The sequence below is a fragment of the Rousettus aegyptiacus genome, unplaced genomic scaffold (assembly GCF_014176215.1).
Source record: "Rousettus aegyptiacus isolate mRouAeg1 unplaced genomic scaffold, mRouAeg1.p scaffold_m13_p_7, whole genome shotgun sequence".
NCBI classification, from domain to species: Eukaryota; Metazoa; Chordata; class Mammalia; order Chiroptera; family Pteropodidae; genus Rousettus; species Rousettus aegyptiacus.
Genome location: NW_023416310.1, coordinates 76574878 through 76594571, shown reverse-complemented (window position 1 = coordinate 76594571; position 19694 = coordinate 76574878). Strand labels below are relative to the sequence as shown.

The following is a 19694-nucleotide window of genomic DNA, read 5'->3' as shown; positions in this document are numbered from 1 at the left end:
CAAAGGCCCGACTGGGTGGTTTGATAGTGTTGTTTGGGCCTGTGATACCTTCTAGATATACTTTGTTAGTATCAATACCATCATAGTGGAAAATCAGCATTATTAGGGTTTTGAAGAGCCCAGTAAATTATACCCTTGATTCCAGGTGGACTACTGTGCAGAATCATGTAGTTCAGTCCAGAGAGCAGTGCTTTGCTCCCTTCATCAAGCTGGGAGCCTTGGCCAAAGTGGCATCCCCTTCTTCCCACAGAGGCGCCATCCTCTTACAAAGCCAAGTGTCTATTGGGCTGTGTTCACTCATGGCGGCAGCAGTGGTAGTAAGGGTAAAGGGTGTTTTTTCGAATTTGCGCAAAGGCTAATGGTCTTGGACTCATGAGTCATGCTATTAGAAATCAATATATCACTTGTGTCACTGATTAAATTGATATTGGGAAGATGGCTTGGGTGTGAGAGCCAAATGAGCTTGCTAATGTGTTGGCCACAGGCAGGCAGCCTCTCCCAGCTGACCCGCCACGGTTCTGTCACTTCCTGGGCTGCCTGTATCCTGCTGCATGGACGGCGTAGAATGCGTCCTCCCTGTGGCAGGCAGAGCAAGGAGAAAGAAAAGTGGAGTGGGCTGAGCCCCCAAGCCCGGTTTCTGCCCCACAGCCAGTCTCCCAAGAGACACCCTCCTCCTGCCCTCAGATGGCGGTGCAGGCCTGGCAGGAGGCAGGGGCACCGCTGTTAAGGAGGCCCCTCAAGAGGAAACAGAGTCAGAGGAAAGAAGGTTGCCTGTAGAGCTAGCTATCCTTGGGTTCTTACGACATGGGGTAGAGGGGGCACTGTGCTCAATTCTTTATGACATGCTAGTGTAGTTACTCCTCACAGCAAATCAAGGGGCAGGTGATATCTCCAAGCTGGATTAACTATATGCAGCTTCCCAGGCAGCTCTGCAAATTGTTGCAGGGTCCACGTGCACCCACGCGCACAGGCGCATGTACACCCAGACACATGAAAAGCAAATAAACAGAAACCCGTTTTTGTTGTTGTTGTTTTATGGGAGAAAAGAATTTAACTTTTGATATTTCAAAGCACCTTTAAAGGAGTCATCATGGGGGAAAGGAGAACTTTGTTCACCTTCCTTACATTCATTTTATGCTTTAATATTTTTGTTATTTTGGGTGATATACGAGGGGGTACCATGTATTTTTCAGTGTTCAGGCCTCTAAAGATCTCAGTCTGGCCTGTTAGAACCTTTTATACACAGAGTGAAACCGAGAGAGGGAGTGAGGAGGGGGAAAGCTTTCCTGAAGGCTCAGAACTGTGATTCCAAATGCCCTGCCCCCTTCCCACAGTGCAACTTTATCTTTTACAGATCTAGTTCTGCCCAGTAGCAGATAAGCAAACTCTGGGTGTCTACCAAGGGCAAAGAATGAAAATAAAAACAGTAAGACAACTCTCAGTGTCTCTTAATGTGTTACTAGATGCTGCTCCTGAGAAACAGGCAGGGGACCTCACGTTTGCACGTGGGTAACCAAGGCTCAGGGGAGAGAAATGACTCGCCAAAGGTCACACAGTGAGCCGGTGGCCATTCTCTTCACCCATGCTGCCATCCCACACTCTTTCCTCTACCCCATGCCCGCCGAGACAGTGAAAAAGCCTCAGCCATTAGGTTCTGCGTCTTACGGTTTGAAATTCAGACAAGTATTTTCCTCTCCTTTTCATGCAGCTCCCCTGGAAAATGAGCTTAGGGCAGTAAACCAACTGCACAGGGGGCATGTGGTCAGAGCCTTCCATTGCTTCAGCCTGGCCTAGGGCCCCACCTTCACAGAGGCTGCAGTGGCTGACACCAGCCACCTTTATTTGCCTTTGGAATGAATGTCCTTGCTCCCAACCTCTTTGGTACTGGTTTTTCATTTTTAATTCTGTTTTATTAGTTTTATTTTAATAATAAGCAGCCATAATACCTTTCTAGAAAGAGCTAGACATATTTATTTAGTCAATTATTGCCAGTACATGAATAGTTTGAAAATACAGTTTTTGGAATTCCGTTAGAATAATGTCTGAGGAATTGATATGCAGATGATTAGGACTCATACCCATATACATACCCATACAGTTTTCAAACTGGAATTTATAGAATCCTAAGGTTTCCCTGAGGGCCTTGGACAGCTAAGGAGTCTGAGATCAGGCCTGTTGTCTGCTTTGCATTCTGCCTGTGATTCTGATTAAAAATGGTTCCTCTGCTAGGGATGGGGGTTTGGGGAGCTGGGAGAATGGTGTGAAGGGTTGAAGAAGTACAAATTAGTAGCTGATGGATGGTCACAGGGATGGGGAGCACAGCAAAGGGAATGCGGTTAACATTAAGATGCTGGCTAGGTGGAAAACCGGAGGAGAGAAGGAACAATTAGGGGATAATTTTATAAACTATAACTGTCTAACCAATGTAATGTATATTTAAAACTAATTAAAATAAATAAATAAATAAATAATTTAAAAAATGGTTCCTCTTCAAATTAAAAAAAAAGTGAAAACCACAGTTAGTCAAAAATTAGTCAGAATAGTATAGTAGAATGAACTTGGGTGTGCCCATGAAACCTTCTTGTAGAAATCTGCTGTCCCTGTAAGAAACATCCAGATCTGTAGAGAATTTTTATAAGAGTTTATTTGAGCCAAATGGACAATATATGCTGGGGAGTAAGATCTCAAATGTTCTTGGAATAACAGTTTTACAGCTTTTTTTATACATTTGAAATTAAGAGGGAGCTAAGGTAGATTATACAAGGTGGGGGTTGGATTACAGGATAGTTAACAAGATTTTGTGCTTTCTTGAGGTGGTTACAGCTTATTTCAAAAATGTGTGTTTCCTAGATGGTAGAAATAATAGGCAGGGCTTGCTTAAGGCAAAGATAAACCTTTTACTAAAAAGTTATATGCCTGGGGGTGACCAGCTATTTATGATCAGATCACCCTGTGAGGCTACTTTCCATAGAACCCCCCTTTTTTTTTTGTCCATACTACTTGAAAAATGAAACCTAGCCAACTGAGAGATGAATCAAACATTTTAAATGTGGAAATTGAAAAGCAGTGATAAAAGGATGTAGTGGTGAGCATTGGGTCCAAATGAATCAATTTATAAAAGTTAGTATTAAAAATCATAACATGTATGGCTACTAAAAAGAATGTTATTGTTAGAAAACATGTAATATTAAAAACTTAATGCTTTTCATAACTATTTTTATTTTAGAGGAGTTTTTAGGAAATCTTTTTTGTGAAGAAGAAACATTTAATTGAAGTTTCAACCTTTCCTTCAATTTCTCTTGGTTTTCTGTTAAATACAAGTAAGATTAAGTTTGGGATTTGTATTTACATAGTGTCTTTACTGTATGCTGATTTTCATGAGAGCATTTAAAATTGTATTTTATCTATTTATCTTGTCATTTCACGTGTATAAGTATAAATGAAAGTTGACCAGAATGTTGTTAACCGTGTTTTTCTTTTTCTAGATAATGAGATTCACGATGATTCTTTTAGCTTTTATATTTGTACTTGTCTGCTTTGTTTAAATTCTTTATAACAGCACATGTCAATTTTAGACAAAAAGAATATAGTCTTAATTATTCGAAGCACATATTTCCATATATTAGCAATGATTAATTCTAGTTGGTAAGAATGTGAGTAATTGTTATTTTAATTGTATTCTTTGTATTCAATAGTTTTTAAATCTCCCCTCCCTCCAGAAAAAAAGGGGAGAGAGCATGGGTTTTTGACTCGGGAAGTTATTCTTTGTTTTATTACTCACTCTCTGGGTGATCTTGGGTAGATAGGCTTCAGTATTCTCACCTGTGAAATGGGTTATCACCTTGCTCCTGGGCTTCTTATGAGGATAAAGTGAGAGAAAGTAGAGAAGCTCTCTATACCATGCCTGGCTCCTAGGTGTTCCTTGTTGGTTAATTCCTTACCTCCCCAACGTTGTACAGAGCTACATTAAAACTGGCAGGTAGGTATCTTTACAGTATGGCCCAGGGAACCCTGAGGTGGCCCTCCCCTTACTTGGAGTGGGTAAGACTAGCCCTGCTTTGCACATGTACTAAATTAACTCAGTAGGTGAATGCAGAAAACAAAAACCCAACCTGGAACCTTAAACGAGAATGAATTTACTTTCACTAGAGCTCAAACATTTTGATAGCTTTATATTATGAATATACTTACTATTTTATTGTGATAAGAAATCAAACAGTTCAGGAGGATACCAGTTGCTAAGCCTTAGATACCCTAGAACTCAGGTTTGTGTGAAAGAGACTCCATTTTCTTAAGTAAAGCTGTTCTATTTTGGAGAGTTTGTAATGTTGTAGCCTCCGGTCCCCGAGAGACACACGGACCACCAGAACTCAGTGAGTTATAGGAAACACACTCTTTATTCAGCCAGCTGTGTCTGCCAAGGGTACACAGACCCCAAATTAAGCAGCCCTAAAATGCAGAGGTACAGGATTTTTAAACCCTAAATACCATTCTTCATTCTTTCTGAACACAAAAGTCTATTTTTCTTCTATTCACTACCTGTCAACCCACAGGTCGGGTGTGCAAGCAAGGATACAGAAGCAGAAAGCTTATTGTTAGAATGTTATGTCCCTATGGGCGATAGCCTATGTTCCCATGCGATAGCCATGTTCCCATGGGCATAGCCAAGCAGTAATTTTCCTGCAAGTAACACATTTCTAGCAGTCATTTTTCAGCCATTACAGTAAGTGAAGTTTTCTTCTGGATGAGAGTGAGGCTAAAACATCAGTACACTTCCATTATGTTGAATTTGAAGCACGTCTCATTTACTTTGCTGTTATAAATACATGTTGAAATGGCTTCGCTAATAAATAAATAAATAAATAAAATGCAAAATCTGTAGGTTCTTGAATAAAATAGAAAATATTGCCAACTTTCTTTGGTTGATGATGATTGTGATGATGATGACATATAGATTTTAAAAGAGAGGATAACATTTACTAACTTTTGAACACTTATTGTATGCCAGGCACTGGGCAAACTCTGAATTCCTTATCCAATTTAAACTTCATGAAACAGACACTATTAGTATTCTCATTTTATCGATAAGGAAAGAGAGGCTCAGAGAAATATAGTAACTTGTCTAAGATCTCACAGTCAAGAAGGTGCAGATTTTTATTCAAATTCAGGCTTTGATTCCAGAACTCATACTCTTAACAACTGATAGGTATTAGCTTCTTTTTTATACTAACATTATTAGATATTTTAATCATATAGGACAGCAAAATACACTCAGGCACTCACCTCTCAGATAAACAAATCTTAACATTTTCCCATATTTATGCCAGACATTTTTTTAAGAAACAAAAATTAGATGCAGTTGAAACTCCCTGTTTTACCCTCCCTTAATCTATTCTCATCTTTTTGTCTATGCTGTAGGTAACACATCCTGAAATTGGGATGTTTTCGTACCCTCTAGGGTTTTGTACCTTTACCAGATATGTTTACCTTCATAATCCTGTTTGAAAAATAGTTTTTGCAACAACCCTGTGGGGTAGGTGTTTTTTTCCTCATTTTACAGATGAAAATACTGAGGCTTAAGTGACAAAGATCATGCTGCTGGTAGGTGGCAGAGAGAGGATTCTAGGTTGTGCATTCTTTTTGCAGTTCTGAGATATTTTTAATCTCTACTCTCTCTCCCCACCACAGGCAACGCCCAGGTGTTGAGAGAATTTAAGTACATTTCATTTTGGTATTTGAGATGTGGGAAGGGAGGACAATTTGAGTATTTTGGCACTTCATAATTGTCCAGAAGAATGGTAAAAAAATTTTCCCTTTTTTCATCTTCTCCCAGGATGAACTTTGTGAGTTTTCTCTTTTTTTTTTTTTTTTTAAGTGCTTATTGTCATGAATAGGATTAGCACAAAAAGCCCTTGCTATTATTGAACTTGAAAGGGCGTTGAGCCCCAGAGCAAGTCCTGGGTTGGGGTAAGTGCTGTATTACACTGAACCTGCTTTTGAGCATGACGTCTGTTGTCATGGATTTTGCTGTATGTGCTGACTATTGTTATCTGCCTGGTCAGGTCTTAGAGTACAGCTGGATAGTCAACAGCTGACTAGATTGGGCAACTGACCTCAGGAGGTCACAGAGTTCAGTGACCCAGCAGGGATGGGGATGTCCACAAAAGTCCTGAGGACAGCCCCAAAGCAGTCGATGCATTATCATCATCTAGCAAGGGGGAATGGTTGGAAACCTTTCACTGTAAGGATCACTGGGATTTATTTCTGAAAACACCTAGCCCAGTGCCATGTACATAGTAGGTGCACAATCAGTATTGGTTGAACTCAAATCTGGGAGCCAGGCTGGGCGTAAGAGTCAGCAGATTCCTTGCTCGTGAGTGAGATGAAGTTCTGAGAATCAAGAAACCTACAAGCTATGCACAAGTAACTGAGTCTCAAATGTCAGAGCAGACAAAGTCGCTGGACTAAACAGGATGTCAAGGGACCCTGATGGACCTCCTACAACAAAGATGCAGATGTGGGCATGAGCTTGGGTAGGGACTGTTGGTTCTTTGTTTTCCTACTTTATGGTGGATTTTGGTGGGCTTGGCCATTAAACGGATTAAGGTCATTGCAACCAAGAGACCCTGTATTTGTGCCCTAAAAGAATATTATCTGTATTTGCGTTTATCTCATAGGAGACAGTGTGGTGGAACAGCTTTGAGTGCTGACTTTGAAGCCACACAGATGTGCCCTTGAACCCTGGCTACGTGATTTGGTCCAGTATATCAATTGACTTGAATCTCAATTTCTAACCTATAGAGTGGGAATGATAATACCTCACAATACTGATATGAGGACTAAATGAGAAAAACACATGTAAAACACTTAGCATACAGCTTTGTATGCATTAAGTGATTAATAAATGGTAGCTAATATTACAAAGATGTTCATATATCTGGTTGATGGGATGGCGAAGAAGTGCAATTAAGGAAGTTGTTATAATGCAGTGCCATTGAATGTCATCTCTGGAGTCAGATGCTTGAGTTTAATCTTAGTTGCATTACCTACTACTAGCTGTGTGACCATGAGAAAGTCACTTAATCTCTCTGTGACTCTATATTTTCATTTGCAGAATTGAGGCAGTAATAGTACCTACTTGATAGGATTGTTGTGAAGATTAATTTATAATTTGAAAAAATAAAACAAAAACTTTACCAGAGCTTCTGGCACACAGCAAACGTTCAGAACAGATAAGCACTATTTTTAATGGTTAATTATTACTGATAGTTATGTACAAGTTATTAGAGGAGTGTGAAAATAGACTGTCGTGCTTTATGAAGTATTAAGTTTTATATCACTGGAAGTATTCATTTGAAAGTAGCTTAGTGGGAATGTAGTTTTGGGCATTCAGATGTTGGGAAGATGAAAATATTAGATAACCGTCATGCTCCTTCCTCCATGAAACAGGAAGCACAGTACGATGGCTGCTTACATTCAAATCCTGACACTGTCACTAGCTATGTGAACCCAGTTAAGTTACTTAACCTCTCTGTGCCTCAGGTAGGCCACTCTTCTGTAAAATGTGATTGCTGCGAAGATTAAAATTCTTCATATACGAAGACTGCCTGAGAATCTTCTCTCCAACCTCTATTCCTTTCTTTTCTCTTTTCCTTCTTTCTTTTCTCCTTCTCTCTTTCTGTTCAAAATAAGAGCCACTCTGGGCCCCTGTTGCTTTAGAACTTTCTCTCAGACCTGACCCTCAAACCATCTCATGACTGTGAGGGATGACTTTGCATTTTAAGTTGTTTGTTTTGGGGCTTCCACGTATGTCTGTTGAGAACATATTTTGTCTACAATCTGTCAGCTCCGTAATGAGGGTTTGCTAATGAGGCTCCCAACAGACACTTTTTATTTACAGAGATGACAAATGCTACTACTAGGCTGTGCTTGAATTATTTCAAAGGCCAGTGGGCTCATTATAGTCATCAATACTTGCTACACTGAGGCTCATTTTGTCCAAGGACTGCACGTAATTTAGATTTCTGTTAATTGAATCATTTTTAATATTTCTGCAAGAAAAGGAATCTTTTAAAATTCCTGTCCTTTTACCTATCCTTGAACTTGTCTGTTTTGTAATGACTATCTTTTGCAAATCACATTTTAGACATCATTTGTTGCTGTTAGAACTGGGAAATTTTTTTAGGATGTTTGCCAAACTCCACTAAGCCCTTGTGTGTCCTTAAGGCAGAGGTTGAAAACAGGCGCATGAAGACAGGACCCAGGCAGGTGCAGGAAACAGGGGAAGAGCTGGGTAGAGGCTGGTGAGCTGGAGGCACCTGCTCTGTCTGCTGGGACCAGCTGCTCCTCGCCACCAGCCAACTGTGGCCACGTGGGAGCACTGACCACCACCACTGGACCTCTTATCAAAAGGAGATTTCCATTTTTATGTGAAATTCCTGTATCTCTAGATGCTTTTTGGAGCTATTGACAACCAATTCGACAGATTGTTGAAGCCACGGGCTTCCAGACTTTGATCTACACCTAAGGTCTAAAGCAGTTTGCAGGAGTCTCTTTGCTAGTTGAAAACAAACAAACAAATGAAACAACAACAACAACAACAACAAAACAAACAAACAGCAACAGACTGGTAAGAATAGATGAGAGACCTGTTCTTTTGTTTTGTCTTTGCAGACTGGTACAGGGGATACCTGATAAAGCACAAAATGTTACAGGTAAGGCTTATTTTATTATTATTTTTTTAAATCTGAAGCAATACTAGGTATCTTTTCAGGCCCTGCCACCTCTCTGGGCAGTTATCTTCCACTGTCGCTCCTCAGCAAACCGGTCCCACTTCTTCCTGTGTCCCATGCCACCCTGCCTCTACACCTTCACACTCTCTGGGCCTCAACTCCCTTCTCCTCCCACTTATTCCTTCCACTGAGCTCTCTTCTCCCCGAAAGTTTTCCCGACTGCCAGTCATATCCTATTTCTCCCTCCCTCGAGTCCCCACGGAATTGCGCATTTTCAATTCGAAATTTATCTTCTCTTGCTTTCCTTTAGAGTCGTTTGGGACATTCATCATTTCCTTACTTACTATCCAGCATGACAGAGAAAGGACAGGGCCAGTCTCTGCCCTCGGAGAGGTCACTTATTCCAACCCCAAATGACACTGTGGTCTTCGTGAGAGCAGGCACCTACTTTGCTCGCCACCTCATCTCTCCCGGTGTCTAGCTCAGTGGCTGGATGTCCCCAGTGTGCAGATAGGTTGAATTTATGAAGGAATTTCCAAGTAATCTATAAACTTTTCTTGTTAACTGAGCCAAGGTTATGGAGAAAGGAAATAATAGATGCTTCTTCCTTCCTGGCAGGATGTGTTGGAAGGCATGATTCTACTTAGCTCTCTACAGAATGATAAAATAAATCTAGGGAGAAAAAAAGTCTCAAATCAAACTAGCCCACATGCAGCTTCAGGACTGGACCTTCCCAGCTGTTCATGACTGTGAAGGGTGACTGCTTTCCCGGAACTGGGCAGGAGAAGGGAAGGCAGAGGGCATTTTCTCACTTAGAGTGAGCCTCTTGAGTACTCCTGTCTTGCTCATCTGATGAGTGTTCACAGTGGGGTTGGAACATCCTTTGGAATCTAGGGCTTTGTGGAATCTAGAACAACTGATGGAGAACTGGAGGTGAAAATAATAGATCTAAAAGAGTGGATTCACACCTGCTCCCGCCCCTGCCCCCCGCCCCCGCCGTGCCCCGCTCTACTATCTCTGGGATTATTTCTTTAACGTTTAAGAGTTTTACCAGTCAGTGGCTTTTGGAAGACCTCCGGTGAGTTCTCTCCGTAGGGACATGCCATTCTATTGTATTTTATGTAATGTTACATATGTTATGCTATGTTATCTTATATTATCTTATTTCCTTCAGGGTATTTTTCCTAAATCCTTCATCCACATCAAGGAAGTGACAATTGAGAAAAGAAGGTATTTGCCACTCTTAACCAGACTTGATCCTCCTCCAATGACTTAGAGATGTTTCTCTCCTGTCTACTCTGAAAACATGACTTGGCAGATATGGAGGATGCTTAGCTGATCCATCTTCGTGCCCATGTTTATTTGTGTGTCTCCTTTCCTTCACTGGGTGGGAGACCTAATCCACATTGATTTGTGTTTAGTTCTGATTCTGTGGAAAGTAGAGAGATATGAGTAAATTAGGAGAATCAAACTTTTCACTGGCAACTGCCTTTGAACTGTACTAATTAGATTAATCCTGAATAATGAGCTTGAAGTATCCACCCCAGTGAAGGAAGACATTAAAAAGGAAGTTCCTCGCATTTGCATAATGTAATTGGTGTGGCTATTGGAGGCAGTTTAGTCTCAGGACAGCAAGGCCCCTCTCAACAGCTGCAACTTAATGCAAATTTGCCAGCATTTTGTCCTGCTAGCACCTGGGTCTTAATTTCACACCATTTTCTCTTTCCCCGTAAATAGAAATATTGAGAACATCATTCCTGCAGAAATTCCTCTGGCACAAGAAGTGACAACGACACTTTGGGAATGGGGCAGCATCTGGAAACAGCTCTATGTGGTGAGACTCTAAACCCTGCTCTCTGGGATGGAAGCTTCTCATAGTCTTTTGCTTGGTTTAAATTTGGAATTTAGCCTTGAGCCAGGCAGGCCAAGGTGTCTTCAGTGACGTAGTACAGCAAACTGTATTGAGGACATCAAGGCCCAGAGAGGTTAGGTGACTTTCTCAAAGCCACACAAGCTAGTAAGTAATAAGTGAGTAATCCTTCTGGAGCTGGTGTGAGCCTTCTGTTTTTAAACTAGTTGCAGAAGTTGTCAAACTCAGTACTTTTAAGAGTCACCTTGAGAGCTGTTAAAAAATAAAGCTTCCTTCAATGAGGCTCTGCGTTTTAATAAACCCAGGGGATTTTGATTTCCTGGTCTGCTTATAACACCTTGAGAAATACTGTTCTCATATGTTAATTAACTAATGGCTATTGTTCTCAGATCTATGAGGAAGCTTTGACCCTGGAAAAACAAAGAATGAATTTTGCATGTGTTTTCTCTGTATTGAAACAAACCCAATTTTAAATCCTCCTTTGATGCTTCTCAAGTTCCTAATGAAAGCAATTTGCTAAGAAAACCATTAAGCTGAGCGTGAAAATGTCAACCAGAGCTTACTGCATATTTGTTACAGCACCGTCCACACCTGCTGGTGTACACATGCTATTTGTAGACTTACTTTTTACAGTTATAAATGTCAAATCCCAAGTGGGTATTTCATAATATATGGTAATTGACACACCCAATTCCATCAAAAGTTTTTAGGAAAGTTTAGAGAGCAAACAGACTTGATGCTAAATGGTTAATTATTCATCTCTACTACTCCCTTTTAAAACAAGGCATTCACATGCCCCGTGGAACCTTGGCGTTTTCCCTTAAGCAGTCTTTGAACAGCAAGTCCATCATGGCCTTTACCACAATTCCCTAGAACAAGTCACAGAGCTCTACAAAGAGCTGTGTTTATGATTACTCTTTTGTTATGAAGGATGCACGGCAGGAACAGCCAAAGGGAAGAGATATACCAGGGCAAGGTACTGGGGTGGGGCTGGGCACAGTGATTCTATTTCTTCTCCAGGTGTGCCACCCAGCACACTGGTATGTTCACCTTCTGGGAAGCTCCTTGAATCTCGTTGTCCAGAGTTTTCCTCATAGTTTCATTACACAGTCATGATTGATTAAATCATTGGCCGTTGGTCATTGAGCTCAATCTCTAGCCCTCCTCTCTTTCTTGGAGGTTGGGGGTGGAGGAGGCGAGGGGATTGGGGCTGATAATTCCCACTCTCCAACCCCGTGGTTGGTTTCTCTGGCGTCAGCCTCAGTCCTGAGGTTATCCAGGGGAACTACCAAGAGTCATGTCATTAGCGTAAACTCAGGTATGGTCAAAGGGCTCTTTAGGAATAAGAAAAGCCACTCCTATCACTCAGGAAATCCCAAGGGTCTTAGGAACTCTGTGCCAAGAACCAGGGACCAAGACCATAAATGTGTTTTATAATACCATACATGCTTTCCTAAATGAAAAGCCAAAAGTACTTGACACAAATAGAAAATTAGATCATTATTCACATAAAGACATTGAAAATAAGACGGTGTTATTAAATGCTTACTTTAGTACCTGTCACAAGCCCTTATATTTGTTAAAAAAAGAAATTAATAAATGTAAGAGAGGGGTTAAAGTCATATTACCATGAAACTATTATTTTCTCCTTTCCTTAGGAGAATTAAAGGAGAGTGGAAAAAAAGTCACCGTAAAGGCTCATGCTATTTGATGTTGTGCCTTTGTACCACCAAAAGCCATTTTGTGCCCCACAGTTTGTATATATGTCACATTTGGGAAACACTGTCCTAGAAATGGGCCTTTATCACCAGAGAAATGGTCCTGATTCCCTGCATTAAAGGACTTGAGCTCTACACCTACATTATAGCTGTAGGGGTAGAAAAAAAATTCACCTCTTCCCTTCTAGGTTCCTTGGCTGGTCTCATAATTAAGTTGATGTAAGACAGTTTAATAGGAGAAAACAAATTCAATTTCACACCTATGGGAGCCCCAAAGACATGAGACTTAAAAGGCAGCCAGGTAATTGAAGCTTATATAACACCGGGAGCAGAGGAAAGGAGTAGGGGTCTAGGAATATAAAAGGGAGGAAGGCCATTTTCTTGGTGGCAGAGGAGATGTTTGGAAAACAAAGGTTGCCTATTATGCAGATAAGCTTCTTACCTAAAAAGGTATCTCTGATAATAGCTCTCTTCCTGGTACAGGCTTTTTTTCAATGTAAATTTAGGCAGTTGAGGGGGAGGTAAATAGTTTTTCCTGAATCTGTTGGCTTTTGATTGCCTTTAGCTCAAAATAATCCTCATGCCAAAGAGACATATTTTGGGGTGGCAAAAATCTGCTCCCCTTCGCAGCAGATGTTCATGGTATTCCTGCTTCTGTGTCTTTTTGGATAAGAGTCAGAAATCACCCTTTCTTTAACAAGGAAGTGATTGGGGTCGTAATTTTTGCTTCTGAGAAAATCCTGTGGCCCAGAGTGGGTGGTGGGAAACATGCCAATGACGAGGACCAGCACCCATCTTTTCGTAGCAGGATAGGGGCCAGGAAGGATGGTCCGCCATGGCTCTGAACATGATTGCCCGATCAGGGCACAGTTTGCCAAATAGATGCCCAAGCACTTTGGGCACAGGTGATTGTAGATTGTTTCCTGTTTCCTAGGCCAGCAAAAAGGAGCGCTTCCTCCAGGTGCAGTCCATGATGTACGACTTGATGGAGTGGCGGTCCCAGCTCCTCTCAGGAACTCTGCCCAAGGACGAGCTGAAGGAACTGAAGCAGAAAGTCACATCCAAAATTGACTATGGCAACAAGTAACCTCTCTTTCCTCTGAAAAGATGTTTTCTTCCCCTACCCACCCACTTCTTCTGTTTCTCCCTTCCAAGAAGCCTGGTTTCATTTTTAGATGTGAGTTTGCCACTTTGTATTTGGAAGAAGGCTGTTACCGAGGCTGCGCTTGTGTGCTTTGTTATCACCCCCCTGAGACCCAAGGGACATGCAAGCAGAGGCATAGCTTGCTTATGCAGTAGTTATTACCGGGCCGAGAGATTTAGGACACTCATTTAACCTACTTCCGAGGGGCTGGGGAGCACAGTCATGCTGGTTCACTTTCAGCTGAGTTGTCATTTTATTCCTGCATTTACAAAACTCTCCCTTAAATCTCAGTATGAGATTTAATGTCTCTCCCCCATCCTAACTTATCCAAGCCCCATGCCATCAGCTAACTCATGCACAGTTACAGAAGCGCTTCCTCAAAAGAGAATATCAGAAATTGGTTGGAGTTTGAATGCCATGAAGGTGAACATGAAACAATTTTTTGAGGTGGGACAACCCACTGATAATAATAGCAGTGGTAATAATATCATAACTAACATTTAATCCGGGCTTATTGTGCACCGGGCTTGATGCTAAGTATTTTATATGCATTGTCTCATATAATTCATATAACAACTCCAAGGGGCATGCAGTTTTATTGTCCTCATTTTTTTTTTTTTTTTTCAGATGAAGAACCTGAGCCTCTTAAAGAGGTTAAGTAACTTGTTCAGGGTCACACAGCTACTAAATGGCAGGGTCAGAATTTGGTTCCAGGGTGTCCGGTTCCAGAGTCTGTGGGCCTCACCTCTGTGCTGCTTGGATAGCATTTGAGAACTGTAAAGCCCCCTCGCCCCAAACATTCTACACATTTATTTATTTATCCCAACAACAAACATGCATTGAGCACTTACGATTGGCCTGATTCCTTGCTAAGTGTCCAGGCTATAGAAATAAAAGTTCTTGTCCACTAAGGGACCACAGTCCAATTAGGGTTGAGCTACAAGTAAACTATTGACATATATTGTTGTAAGTTTGATGGCTTAGGAAGCAAGAGTGTTCTTAATTGGACTTGGAGAAGGAAGTCAAGGAAGGCTTTCTGGAGGCAGTGACTCCAAGCTCAATTTTGAAAGATGAAGAAGTAGTAAGTAGGCTAATAAAAAGAGAGGGCAGGAGTATGTGAGAAAACATGGCGTGTTCAGAAGACTGCAAAGTGGGTCAGAAGGCTGGAACTTTCTTGAGAGGGAACTGCTCAATGAGAATAAGAAGAAACTTTCCCAGCAGCCGGGCTTCCTTGCCTTTGTCATATGCAGTAGGGAAAACATCCAAAGAGGAAAGTCAGTGGCTCTGACTTACAGCTGCTTCCCATCCCAGGAGCATAGTAGTCCTTCTGCTGGTTCTTCTGCTGGCAGCTGTCAAGCGTGTCCAAATCTGCTTATTGAGTACATCATCCCAAAGTGACGGGAAAAGTTAGCCATGCAGCTGCTGCTGCCGTTGGAGCAGCGGCACTGAGCACAGCTGTAGCTGGGAGTGTGGGAATTGAGAGGATTTCGCCGCTTTGTGATAATGGCATCTGTGACCTTCAGATGTCATTTCCTCATGAAGGTTCCTAAGAAAAAGGAACAAGGACGGAAGAAATGATCACCACTCATAGGAAGCCTTCCCTGATTTTGTGCCTCCCACCCTGACCTGGGTTAGGGGCCCTTGCAGGCCCTGAGCACTCTGACCAGTAATTACCTCCTTGCTGGCATGTCTCCCCTGCTGTGCTGGGAGCTCCTCTAAGAGAGCGACTGTCAACTCATCTCTCTGTGTGCCAGGAACGGGATCTGCATGTCGTAGGTGCTCAGGGCATGGTGGTGACGAGACAAAGAGGAGAAAGGGAGTGTTCTGCAAATCGGCCTTGCCTCAGCAACACCGCCCAGACCAGCCCTGGGTTTCAGCTTCAGTCAGTTCCCTTTGGGGAAGTGAGAGACGCCCTTGGAGATAGAGGCCCTGAGCGAAGGGACCCCTTTCTTCTTCCCTCCCTCCCTTGATGACTTCAGCTGGAAGTGAGAGAGATTTGCGTACTTTAAATTTAAACTCTGGCCTGCCGCCTTGGGGGCTCAGAGCTCTGAGGCAAGTGGGATAGGTGGTTTCCTGAAAGTCAGAAGGCCAGGCCTCTTGGCAGAGTGTCAGGAGCCTGGGCCTTCGGCTGTGAGAGTTAGGGAGGCGTGACAGGGACTGAGTCTTGAAGGCTTGATCAGAATCAGCCTGTCACTCCCCCTCACTCACTGCGTTCCTTCATTCATACATCAGACTTTTGCTGAGCATGTGGTAGGCCCCCAGGACATTTACAAAGTACAGCCTCTGTATTTAATAACGAAAAGCCAGTAAGAACTAATAATGACTTACTGAGTACCTACTATCTGCCAGGTACTATTTTAAGCACTTTCCAAGTATTAATTCAGTTATGTCTCATGACAGTTTCCTGTTTCTCAGATGAGGAAAACTGAGGCTCACAGAGTGATCAGATCATTTTGCTCAGTGTGCACTGGAAATTGAGCCAGGGAGCTTGACTCAGGGACTCGGAGTTGGGGCGCTTCACCGCCATATTCTGTTGCCTCGCCAGGACTATGTGGGTTAGTGAGAGAAAGACGGAAGCAAACAGACACTTGAGTAGGAAAGTCATGCATTTCATGAGAGGAGGAAACATGGACAAGAGGGTGTGGGGAGGCTGGGGGTGGGAGGCAGGGCAGAGGGTGACATCTACTCTGAATCTCACAAGACTAGCAGGAATTATTAGGTGAAGAAATGCAGGGAGGGAGGGAGAGAGGAAGAGAGAGCTGATGGGAGGAGCTGCAAGGCAAACAAACATGAGCATGGAGAGGAAGGTAGACAGAGCCTGGAACTTTGCGGGCCTGAGTGCCAGATGGAGAAGTTTGGATTTGTCCTGAGTGTCTGAGGGTGATGGTGACCCACAGAAGGAACCATTTCTGGTTTTGTTTTTTTTTTAAATAATTTTTTTATTTTGAAAAATCCAATCAGTGGGGCTTCTTCCCTCACCCTTGTCTTGGGTTCACTGTATCACTTTCTTGAACAGAAGGGAGCAGTGGGGCTATCTCCTGAGGAGAAAATGGGAAAATTCTCAGTTCTCCAAAATGAATGGTCTGCTTTCCTACTGGGGGACAGCCTCTCCTGATGCTGGGTCACGGGAATCCCAGCAATCCTGCCTTTTGCCTACTAACACTCCCACGTTTCAAGGGGGACTGATAATGGACAAGCTCTTTGGTACTCAAGGAGTGGGGGAGGAATCCTCAAATGACCCCTCCGAATCCCATGAGAGCTGCACCTGGGAGTATGTTTTATTCATACATTTTGGAACCAAACCCACGCTGATAAATTTTGAAGAGAAAGAGCCAGAGAGATCTTGGCATTAAATTATGTATCGGCTTTGCTCCATCTTTTCTGAGGTCACGTGAGCTTCTGCTCAGCATTAGTTGAATGCATTTGTTCCCCCTGAGCATCGCCCGTTCGGCAGCATGGCTGTGCAACATTATGAGTCACATCTAGTTGGAAGTTAATTTCCTAATGAATGTGGACAAACGGATGAACCTTGGCTCCCTTCCGTTTGCATTTGGATGAGATGAGAGATGTGCCTCTCGATTTGATTCTCAAATAAGAGACAAAAACTTAGTCTCCTTTATTTGTCCTTGCTGGCCTTCCTCCAGCTGGTACTCGGTAGTGGTGCCCAAGCAGGACCGCTGTTGGCCTTCTCACAGTCTCTGTCAGCCCCCTTCCCCCTACCTCCTTTGTGTGGACACCTGAGGGCCTCCATCTAAACATGAAGTACAAACGCAACTTCAGGTTAAGGCCTCTGCAAACCTACCTCTTGTCCCCAACCCAGAAATACTGTAGAGGTTAAGAGTGAAGGCTAGGATGTCATGGTACCTTTTACTAGCTGTGTGATCTTGAGCAAATTAATTAGCTTCCAAATCCTCAGTTTTTCTTCACCTGTAAAATAGGGGTATTAATAATAGCTCCCTCATAGGACTGTTATAAAGGTTAAATGCCTTAATATACATACAACATTTAACATGTAAGCTGTGTGCAAATGCTGTGTGAGTCTTTGCTGTTCTAGTATCATAGACGCCAGTCAGAGTGGCAAGTGCAGTTGAAACAAATCAGACCAAATGGGGAAGCTTGTGGTATAGAAGTCAAGGCTGAAGAGTGAAATGAGATTTTCCCTCCAACCAAGTTCAAATTATTATTGAATAAATATACACGAATACTTTCTCTGCATCTATATTACATTACATTAAACAGAATGAAATAAGGCACATTTCTCCTTTGAGGCCTCCATCCCTGCTAGTCCCAGGGCCCTGCCTCTCTCACGGGTATCCTTGGTAGTATCGGTAATTTGGTGCCTTTTGTCCAGACTTTTCTCTCTGTTCATGTCCATTCCGTGCACCCAGATAGGATATCTGGCTTGGTTTTCGTCTTTGTTTTCTTATATATAAAACATACTGTATGCATGTGTCCATACTTTTTTCTTTCTGAGACATACCATTAAACATACCAAACAATGTCATATTTTCAAAACCCTGCTTTATGGGATTTCATGACAGATAACAATTTAAGTTAACCTTTCCTCTTTTGATAGACATTTCGTTTTTTTCTTTTCAACACAATGATGATGCAAATAATGCTTCAATACATATTCTTGTTCAAGTGTGGGATGTTTCTCTAGGTTCTACATCACAAGAAGTACATTTAAAATATTTAAATACACATTGACATAGTCCACCGTCCCAAAGAGGCTGTGCTGTACTGCACCAATATGACTCCCAGCTGTGTTCACAGCCTTTGATGTGGAGCTATTTCATGGGAATCAGTAACCCCCAGAAACCAGGTGAACTTTCTGGTAGAAACTCCTCGCCAATGTCCTGAAGGCTTCAGTCTCTCCTGATTTATCTTCACCTCCTATTTTGCTTTTCAGAATCCTTGAGCTTGATCTGATTGTCAGAGACGAAGATGGGAATATCTTGGACCCTGATAATACCAGTGTCATCAGTTTGTTCCATGCGCACGAGGAAGCAACTGAAAAAATCACAGAGCGCATCAAGGAAGAAATGGTGAGCTTTATGAAACAGGCTTTGGTCAAGCGAGGCAGACGTTTAGCACACCATAAACTTAAAAAAATAGGCTAATTAACCAGATTATATATTTTTCAAGGGGACATCTGTCCTATTGTCTGAGATGATTAGTAACCACACACGTTTTGTTCCGTTTTGGGGATCTATAATTCATTCTGTGTCCATCCCACAGGTAGTTTAATGCCAGGTAAGTTTCCTGCTCTTGTAGAACTTTTATAATTCAGAGGGAAGAAAAGAGGAGAGGCAGTAAAAAAGCAAATAAATGGACAAATTAATTCCAGGTGGTGATAAGTTTCTAAAAGGCAATAAACCAGGGTTATGTCAATCAGAGTGAATAAGGAGCTATTTCGAAAGGTACCATCAAGAAAGGCCTCTCTCAGGAGTGACATCTGAGATGACACTTGTTTGATGTGAAGGAACAAACCTGGGAAGATCTAGGAACAAGTAATCTATGTGGAGGGAACAGAAAGTACAAAGGCTCTGAGGTGGAACTTAGTTCTGAATGTTCAAAGAGTAGAAAGGCCTGCGTGGGTGGGGTATGATGAGCAACGAGAGAGTGTAGGCAATGATTTGGCAAAGTAAGTAGCAGGAGTTGGCTTTCACAGGACGTGAGGACTCATGGAAAAGAGTTAAGATGTGATAGGAAATCAATGAAAGGTTTCAAAGAAACATAATATTTACAAGGTTATTATGATCTGATTTATAATTTAAAAATTTTTAATCACTATATTATTTGAAAGCAACCTTAATTTTAGCTTTATTGAGATATACTTTTCACACAATAAAATCAACTTATTTTAAACTACAGTCTAACAAATCATATTAATATATAGTGTTGGGTAAACTCTACCACAATCAAGATATAGCATGGTTCCATCACTGTTAAAGTTTCCCTGAATTCTTTTACAGCCAACCCCCTTTACAGCAATTCCCAATTTGCTTTTTGTGACTATACTTTTGCCTTTTCTACAGTTTCTTGTAAGTTTAATCATATGGTTTTTGTGTTTGATTTCTCTTACTCAGCAGGATGGTTTTGATGTTTATGTTGTTGTGTTTATTAATGTTTTGTTTTGTTTTTTCCATCGCTAGTTGTTATAACATTGACCAGTTGTCAATGGTACATACCATTGACCAATTGGACATTTGAGTTGTTTCCAGTTT

General features: G+C 41.9%; 1 protein-coding gene across 1 annotated transcript in view; it reads left to right on the top strand.

Moving 5' to 3' along the window:
- The window catches only part of DOCK2 (dedicator of cytokinesis 2), a 361300-nt gene that overhangs the window by 20117 nt on the left and 321489 nt on the right, over window positions 1–19694 (top strand). The window contains exons 3-7 of the mRNA XM_016160161.2: window positions 8674–8714; window positions 9907–9962; window positions 10470–10566; window positions 13255–13403; window positions 18377–18512. Of these exons, the coding sequence (XP_016015647.1) occupies window positions 8674–8714; window positions 9907–9962; window positions 10470–10566; window positions 13255–13403; window positions 18377–18512 (479 nt within the window). The remainder of the gene's footprint in view (window positions 1–8673; window positions 8715–9906; window positions 9963–10469; window positions 10567–13254; window positions 13404–18376; window positions 18513–19694) is intronic.